Raw genomic sequence first — 9,470 nt, forward strand, 5'->3', positions numbered from 1 at the left:
GTGTCCTGGTTTTCCACCTAACACATGCACAAAATATTTATAAAATAATGCAATTATATAATCAAGAACAAATTAATAAACACATTGAAGAATGAAGCAACACAATTTAATACAAAAAGAATATCTTTTATGTGCATATATACAAACATACATATGCACATGTGTATATGCCAAGATAAAAAAGAAAGAAACCATATTCCAAATGTTCTTTAAAATTAAATTGACTTTTTCCATTATCTGAAAAGTCATTTTTCTGTGAAATGAATTTTATATCTCTGATAATGGTATTGAAAAGACCCTGTTGTTTGATACAATGCTCCATTATTACAATATTCTGCATATGCAGTAGAACCAGTTCGTTAGGGGTGATTTAAAGAATGCATAGGTTTATGTGGGAAGATTTTGGATCTCCATAAACTCTATATTTGCCCAGTAGATTAACAAGATTGAGTCTTTAATTTTCTGGATTTTTCCTGCATTCCTTTGTGTAGTCAGATTATTTTATATTGATTAATTTCAACTTTGTGGTAGGAAGGATTATTTTAGGAAAAAGCTGAATAATGTATTTGAGTAGGTCTATTCTTACAGTCTTTGATATATACCATAATAGCTGTAACTTTTTAATTTTAGTTCGTTCTGGAAACTATTTTTGCTTTATTCTGTCAATGTATTTCAGGCACTTGCATCTTTCCAGTACTTTTCAGGAAAAACTTACATAGATACTTCATTCAATTACTCTGCATCTCTCTCTCTTCTCAGAAATTATTTTACACTTTTATCACTGAAACTTTGTATATTAAGGTAGTGTCTAAACCCAGATATTTATCTGCTGTGTGAAGGATGTCAGCAACAGTTAAAAGAATGTTGGGTTCTGTTGAAATAACAGTGTAGACAAGGGAAAACTGTCAATTTGCCATTTTCACATTAGAACCATGTTCAAAGAACTAGATTTGGCAGATCTGTCTTTTGTTCAATAGGGAAGACATTAGTAATCTGGAGCCAAGAACTGGGAGAATAAGGAAAACCTCAGACAGAGAAAAGAAGCTAGCAGTTGCTATTGTAAGTACCTGTAGGGCACTGTTAGGAGACTCAAATTAGCAGAAGCTCTACTATGGAGTTTCTGTTTTACCTTTGCACAATCTTGTCAGTCAACAAGATTTTTGTGTTATTCTCTTCAAGTTCTTTTTTTCACACCCCTTTTGGAAATTGCATAGCTTAAAAGAACCGCATCCACATTCTTGTGGCTGAGAGTTAGTTTTCCAGGCTAACTTTAGGTGTCAAGGGATGGATGTGGCAGTTTTCAGAATCAGGAGCTTGAAACACTTCTTGATTTCTACAGTGATGACGTATTCAGAGGAAACAATTTTTGTTACAATTTATTTTTCAGCTGAGAACTCTATTAAATTTATCTAAATCATACTGTCCTATCTTTTGAAACTTACTGAAATCAAGGTGAGGGGAGAGGGAATGTTGAAAGAAAAATCTTCATCAGGGTCCAGTCCAAGCTGGGAATAAACAAAATGGAGACTGCTTTAGAAAGAAGGTTGCAGTTTATTGAAGAGCAGAGCCAGACAGCAAGACAGCTTCTAGCTTCCTGGTTCCAACCTTCCTGAATGGATTATTACATCTGCATTTCTAAAAACTAGTTTGTGCTTGGGGGAGAGGGGCTGGGACTGATTTTGGGGGGCTGTCTTTTTAAAGATCTTCTCCATTATTCCTTTGGGGAAACATATCCTGCCTTTTTAATATTCCCCCAAATATTTATTCCTCTGGATTCTTCCCATGGGAACATAATCAGCAGCTATAGTATTTAAAAAAGATCAAAATGAATGATGAAAACTTCTCAATACTAAACATTCCTTTTAGATGGCTATATCCCAGAGGCTAAAAGGATTTCTGAATTCTAAGCCCCAAGTTATCCAAGTTCTGTTTGCTCTAATGAATTGCAACATTAGAAACTGACAAGTCATAGAACACCTCCAAATTTTCTGCAACTAGCTGAACACTGAACACGCTAAAATTTTACAGCCAAGAGAATTGAGCTGTTCTTGCCTAGCAAGATAAGTAATTAGCAAATAAGAATTGATAATTTGGTGTCTTTAGCAAAGTAGCCCAAGTCAGTACAAATCAGGCTTGATGGACCCCTGAACTGTATGGAATCAGCTACACAGGCTGTCCATTCTTCATACAATACTTGAAAAATAATACAGGATAAAATATGAAGTAATGATGGGTTTGATAACAGCATACCTGTTGCACAATTCTGATATCACCCTGTTTGTAAATTTTATTTAAGCCCATCACAAAGCCCATCAATATTTCAGTGTGGAAAGCGGAGAAGCAAATAGCCATGATCTCAACCATGAGAACCTCATAAGGGCCCTTGAGTGCTGAATGGCTTGCCTGAAGGGACCAGTTCCAAAGATCTTACAGCGCCTTTCATTAATAGCTGATGGAGCAGACCAGAATTTTTTAATCTTTTTTTCACTTTGGAATATTTCAAGGTTATCTAGTGCTTATCCTGATATAAAACAGATTTCAAATAGCTCTATTCTCTTTTTTTTCCTTTATTTTTAAAAGAGCAGAGTGGTATTTGTTACTGAATTTAATGGAACAGTGCACCAATATAAAACACTACTTATATTTTAAACAAACCATTAAAATACAAGACTGTATAAATACAATCTGCTTTTCTGGGAACTCACTGGAGTTAAATGATGAATGGAAAAAAAAGATAGCTAATCTCCTTTGAAATATAGATTTATTATGTTTTTTTAAGTGAAAACATAAAAGATAAAAGTAATAGAAATAACAGCTAAATATATATGACTGTTAATGGAAGCCAGAATTGTCAGTTTTTGTTAAATATAAAGAAGAATTAGACTTCCCAATTTTGACATAAAACTCCAGCAACTTGACCATATAAGCTCATATGATAATCCTCGACTTACGACTCCAATTGAGCACGCAATTATAGTCCTAAATCATGGTGATCAAGTCATTAAGTTGGTCATCATGTGACCATGCCCAATTTTACAATCTTTTTTCACCTGACCAAGGGTAAAAGCAGTTCATTGGGAATTCTATGAATACTGCTTAGCATCAGATGTAATATTTTTCTTAAGTTATATGTAAAAAAGCTTACTTGAGCTTTTATCTAGCTGTAATTGTAAAAACATATAAAATGTTTCTCTATAAACTGAAAGTGTTGCCTTGTAACTGATGCATGTTAGTGCTATGGAAATAATAACACTGCACTAGCAATTGTAAACTTCATTTCTTGGGTTTCTGCATCTGATTGCTAGAAAATTTGCCCACCTGGAGAATAAAACAAGAAAACAAAACAGAACATAGGGGAACATAGGAAGGAACTCTTTCTCTCCTTAGGCTACTGAATGTTTCCTAACCTTTTGTTTGTATTTAAATCTCCTCCTCCTCCTCCTCCTCCTCCTCCTCCTCCTCCTCCTCCTCCTCCTCCTCCTCCTCCTCCAAAAGAGTAGGAAATGCCAGTTTTTCTTTTGGGGGTACAGGACTTTTCTTTTTAATTTTTTTTTCTTTTTTCAAAAACAATATGCTGACATGTCTCTTAACTCTCTGTGGTCCAACTTTTCTGCCTTGAGAATTATTATGGAAACCCTATGGATTTCTTTGGGATATTGTCTGATCCCAGAGCTGTTGGAGCTGGGGTGTAAAACCTTTGAGATGGGAGAAGGAAGGAGGAAGCAATCTTGAGTTTGACCAGATTGTCTTCACCATTGACAGTCTTGGATCTGCTAGAAGTTCTATTATGTGCAGTCTATGACCATTTTTCAGATGTAAATATTGGTAAGTATTCGGGAAGGGAGGTAAGGATTACACAGGAATTCATGATAGCTTCCCTGGCTGTAAACTATTTGACATGATTAAGTATAGTAGCCAATCTGGGAAATTAGCCAGTAAATAATGTAATATGTCTGACTTTCAGTTATCTGATTTACAAATCAAGGATGATTCCATTGAATCAGAACTCTCCAATGTGGTATCTTGGGTATTCTTAAATAAATCCATACCATGACATGTGTGTGTGTTTGTGTGTGTGTGTGTGTGTGTGAGAGAGAGAGAGAGAGAGAGAGAGAAATATATGAAGTAGTGCATGGGTGTGGCAGAAGCAAGGATAGTTTGCAAAGATAAAAAGGTACAAATATAGCAAATGCCCATTGTTGCAAACTTGATTTAGTTACTTTCCTTTTCTTAGATTTTATTGCCGGGCTTTGATTTCTTCAATTTACCATTTCATTTTCTGTATATTGTGCCTTGATGTCATTGAAGCTGAACAGATATTGGGAAGCTGTGAGGATCTGAATTGGCTGATATGAATGCAAATAAAAGCTTACCAATACCTGTACAAAGTTGTTTGTGGACAGCAGAAAACACATTCCAATAATATTGTTCCTGGTAGCTACCATGCGGTCGCTCATGACTTGGGGTTCTGCTGGACTCACAACTCTTGTTCAAGACATAAGTGGAAGGCGCAGCTGGGTAGCCATTATCCAGCTGTGGCTGGTGCAATAGTTATGACCTTACCTGGACCAGGATGGCTAGACTTCAGTCATGCATGGCTGAATCCCATCTTAACTGAACTGCTGCAACAAGGTCTATGTGAAGCTGCTTTTGGAGACAACACAGAAATTATAGCTGAATTTTGAGTTTATGTTTGTTCATGTAAAACATAGGTAGCAGCAAACGTATTGGCAATTCAGGCCCATCAGTACAGAATTGAAACTGTATACAAAATAACAGCATTGGTTACCAAAAACTTTCTAGACCATGGGTGTCAAACTCGCCATGTCACTTGATGTGTCGCGACGTATTGCGACTTTTTTTGCATTGCCGGAGCTGGGGTGGGCGCGGCCTTCTTATGATGCAACTGGCCCACAGGCCAGTAGTTTGACACCCCTGTTCTAGACTCAGTTCAAAGTGCTGGTCATTATCTTTGAATCCTTAATGGTGCAGCATTAGGATACAATAGGCAATGCTTTGCCAAAATCGAATCTTTCCATCTGGTCCTCTCAACAAGACAAGCTGTGTGGCATGAGATCTTTAAAGCATGGGTTAGATGGCAGACCTTCTTGGTAATAATAATAATACCCAATGAAATACTCCTCCCCTCAACATGTAGCCCCTCTTTGCTGTACTGTCATAAACAGATTGAAACTTTTATTTCAATGAGCTTTTAATCCCAGCTGACTGGGACTATCCTGGGTTTTATTTGGGGTTTATCCTTGGTGTCTGTGATTATTTTAGTAGCTATTTATTTTTTGTTGTTGATGTTGTACATCAGGGGTGTCAAACTGGCAGCCCATGGGTCAGATGCATCACATGCAGGCCACGCCCACCCCGGCTCCACAAAGGCAAAAAACATCGCGATACGCCAAATATATCACATGACGTGATTGAGTTTGGCATCTGTCTTGTACACCATCAGAATACTTTGAGATTTGGAGAGTTTCCGGATGACGATGTTGGTCCTAGACCCTGGGACACAAACTCTCCATGCCCAGGGTCTGAATTTCTGTCGCTGGCGGGCCCATTAGGGCTGAATGCCACCCTGGAGGGGTGGCCACCGAGAGGTGAATTCTTTAAGGCAGGGGTAGGCAACCCAAAACACTCAAAGAGCCACTTAGACCCATTTCCCACCGAAAACAAAACACTGGGAGCCGCAAAACCCTTTTGGCATCTAAAATGCAGATAACGCTGCATATATCCTTTTTTTAACCTTTGTGCTATGTATAAAAAATTATAGTGTGTTGCATTTATGAAATCAATGAACTGCTACAAAGAAAACATTTTTTTATTTCTGCACTGCATGCAAGAAAAACATTTCGAACTAAAAAAAAAGATGCTGGGTTGAAGGTTACCTTCAAGTAAAATACCAAATGTCTATTTGAGTCCTCCTCATATTTATTTATTAAATAACAAGCCAAACTTAACTTATCCGCCTGCAGCAAACCCAAACATTGTCTGCTTGTCATTGCGTCCGTCCATCCACCCATCTGTCAGACCGCTCATCTGTCCGCGTATCTTCCCGCCCGCCAGTCCATCTGCCCATCCGTCCGATCATCCGTCTGTCTGCCCATCCATCCGTCTGCCCGTCCATCTGCCCATCTGTCCATCTGTCTGTCTGTCCATCCGTCTGCCCGTCCACCAGTCCATTTGCCCATCCGCCAGTCATCTGTCTGTACTGGAGCATGCAGTCAGCTGACAATGAATTAAAAAATAATTATTTCACTGAACGTCAAATATATATTTGCAAAATAATAATCAATTTTTATTTCAACATGCAATAAAAAACATTTTGAACTCCAAAAAAGAAGACTCTGGGTTGCAGGTTACTTTCAAATACAATAACAGCTATTTGAGTCCTCCTCATATTTATGAAATAAAAAGCCAAACTTAACTTATCCACCTGCAGCAAACCCAGAATGCTGTGCTTCTGTCATTCCATCCATTCTGTCCGCCCACCAGTCCGTCTGCTTGTCCGTCTGTCTGCCTCTCCATCAGTCCATCTGCCCATCCCTCAGTCCATCTGCCCGTCCGTCAGTCTGTCCATCTGTCCGTCCGTCCGCTTGTCCATCTGTCTGCCTCTCCGTCAGTCCATATGCCCGTCTGTCAGTCCATCTGCCCGTCCGTCCACTCGTCTGTCCATCTGCCCATCCGCCAGTCCATCTGTTTGTCTGTATTGGAGCATGCAGTCAGCTGTCAACCAATAAAAAAAGGACTATTTCACTGAACAGCACCAAATATATATTTGCAAAATAATAGCCAGTTAAAATATTTACTTTACCTGGTTAATGTGATTTTTGCTTCTCAACTTCAGCACACAGCATCTGAACATCAGGGCTGTAAGACGTCACCTTCAGCTTTAGACAAGATTGCAGGCTATTGTCTGTGAGGCATGAACGATATTTGTTTTTAATGTAATTCATGTTTGAAAAGACCTGTTCACATACGTATGTGGATCCAAAGATCGACAGGACTCCAAATGCGTATTTTTTCATATTTGAGTAAGTGCTGGGGATGGCATTCCATGTGTCGAATATAAGTTTGTCCTGTTTGGGAAGGTTTTCAATGTCACTCCATTTGTGATTCAGCGCAAGATTGGCCTTCTGACGGGCAACATCTTCAAGATTATCTCTCAAGCGTTGGAACTTGGACACCCATATATCTTTGTCGGCTATGTCTGCAAGTTCTATCTCCAGGTCGGGTTGACTTACCCCTGCAAATGCAGTCATATTAAATGCAGATGGATCGCTGGTCAGGGGAGTGACAGGGAAAGATAATGTGGTTTTTTCCTTTCGGAACTCACAGAATCGCTTCCCAAATGATGTCTGCATTGCAATGATTGCAGACTGCAAATACTCTGAATTTATCGTATTGTCACCTTCTTTGAACTGTCGCAAAGAGGGGAAGTGAGACAGTGTACCTCTCTGTAAATCTCTGCCAAACACTGTCAACTTGCGCTCAAATGCCAAAACTTCCTCCAGCATGTGCAGGGCTGTGCCGCCTTTACCCTGAAGAATTGTGTTCAGTGTGTTCAGGTGTGCTGTCATATCAACCATGAAGTGTAGCTTTTCCAGCCACTCTGGTTGTTTCAGCTCAGGAAAGGTGAGCCCTTTGCTGCCCAAGAAAGTTTTCACCTCTTCCAGACATGCAGCAAAGCGTTTTAGCACCTCCCCTCTGGACAGCCACCGGACTTTGTTGTGCAGCAGGAGATCAGAATATGTGCTTTCCACCTCCTCTAGTAGCAAACGGAACTGACAGTGATTTAAACCTTGTGCCATTATTTTATTGACAACCTGAATGACAACATTCATCACTTCTGTGCATTCCGGAGGAAATGTTTGAGCGCACAACGCCTCTTGGTGAAGGATGCAGTGAAATGTTAGCAGCTTTCTACCCAGCGACTTCTGCAGTAAAGCCACAAAGCCCTTGTGTGCTCCTGTCATACTCGGTGCCCCATCAGGTGGGTGGTGTTTATTTCATTGGTTCTTAAATAATCCAAGACAGCCTCACAGATGTCCTCTCCCCGTGCTTGGCCTTTTAGTGGTATCAACTCAATCATTTCTTCCTGTGGCCCAGCAGAGTTCACATATCGGCAGAACAGCGCTATTTGTTCAATATCATTTTTGTCTTTGGATGCATCACAGGCAATTGAGAACGCCTCAGCTGAATTGATGTCTTTAATTTGCTGTCCGGTGATGTTTTCCGCCATTTTTATGGTTCGATCTTTGACAGTCTTCGCAGAGAGAGGCATATCTCTGATTTTCTGCACAATTTCACTCTTGTTTTTGAAGTCCGAGAATAGAAGTTCTGAAATCTTAATGAATGATTCCTTGATATACTCTCCATCTCTGAATGGCTTCCCATGTCTGACTATTTCCTGAGCGGCCACAAAACTAGCATATGTAGTCGAATTTGCAGACTTCACCCACTTCTGAAAATGATTCTTGCTCAGATCAACCTTCCGCATCAATTCCGAAATGGCTTTTTTTCTCTCATCTCCATCCGGGTATTTTTCAGCAAAGGCTGTGTGTTTATTCTGGAAATGTCTTGCAACATTCGACTTTTTGTTGTTTGCCAATTTCTCATTACATATTAAACATACTGGTAAACCAGTCTTGTCAGTTGTGAAAGCAAATGAATGTGCCCATGTATCATTAAACACTCTGTTTTCTTCTGAATTTTTTCTTTTCTTGCATGATTTATCCATGGTTGGCCTACTGGAGGTTGAAAAGCACAATAAATCTCATGCTGGCGGGTGTCACATATTGGCAGTTATAACCAGTACTGGGAATCAAATCATTTGACAATCAGTTCACAGCAACATTCCCCCACCACCACCACTTCCCCCCCACCCTGGTAGAGCAGTCCACTGCCACTGCTGCTTCCCCCCCCAAAATGGAGCACTCCACCGCTTCTTTACCCAGTGGCGAGGGTGGAGTTTGGGAGCAATCCTGCTGTTGCACTTCCACTTCCTTCAACTATGATCCCCCCTCTCCAGCCAGCCAACTCTTCATGAATTTAACATGGACATTAAAATGTTTCAACACCTTTACCAATATCACAAAGAAAAGTTTAAGAACTTTAATTGTGCTTGATCAGGTTCACTCATTTTCCTCCAGTCACTCTCTTTGCATCTCTTACCCACTTCATCACCCTCTGAAGCCAGAGGACTCATAATGATCCACATTCATACAGAGGATCCTGCAATCTAATCTGAGCTGTCATAATCTTTTTTATAGCAGGTTATGCTCTATCTCTCTTTGTCCATCTCTGTCTCTCATTACAATGTTCTCTGTTTTTCAAATATTTTTATTAAGGATTATAAAGGAAAAGAGTAAAAGCCGGTGCAAACAATAAAAACCACAAATAGAAAAATAGAAAAGAAAACAAATGGGGGGGAGAGAGAAAAGGACAGGAGAAAGAGGGGA

At 39.6% G+C, this 9,470-nt stretch overlaps 1 protein-coding gene across 1 annotated transcript; it reads right to left on the minus strand.

Moving 5' to 3' along the window:
* Nucleotides 1-5,812: 5,812 nt before the first annotated feature.
* Nucleotides 5,813-9,188, minus strand: LOC120301337 (general transcription factor II-I repeat domain-containing protein 2A-like). Its single transcript, XM_039328448.1, has 2 exons — nucleotides 6,824-9,188; nucleotides 5,813-6,735 (listed from the first exon to the last, which is right to left on the minus strand). The coding sequence occupies exon 1, from the start codon at nucleotides 7,983-7,985 to the stop codon at nucleotides 6,828-6,830; it is 1,158 nt and encodes a 385-aa protein (XP_039184382.1). The 5' UTR covers nucleotides 7,986-9,188; the 3' UTR covers nucleotides 5,813-6,735; nucleotides 6,824-6,827.
* Nucleotides 9,189-9,470: the final 282 nt, after the last annotated feature.

Source organism: Crotalus tigris, unplaced genomic scaffold (genome assembly GCF_016545835.1).
Source record: "Crotalus tigris isolate CLP2741 ecotype Arizona unplaced genomic scaffold, ASM1654583v1 scf7180000024376.1991246, whole genome shotgun sequence".
Lineage (NCBI taxonomy): Eukaryota > Metazoa > Chordata > Lepidosauria > Squamata > Viperidae > Crotalus > Crotalus tigris.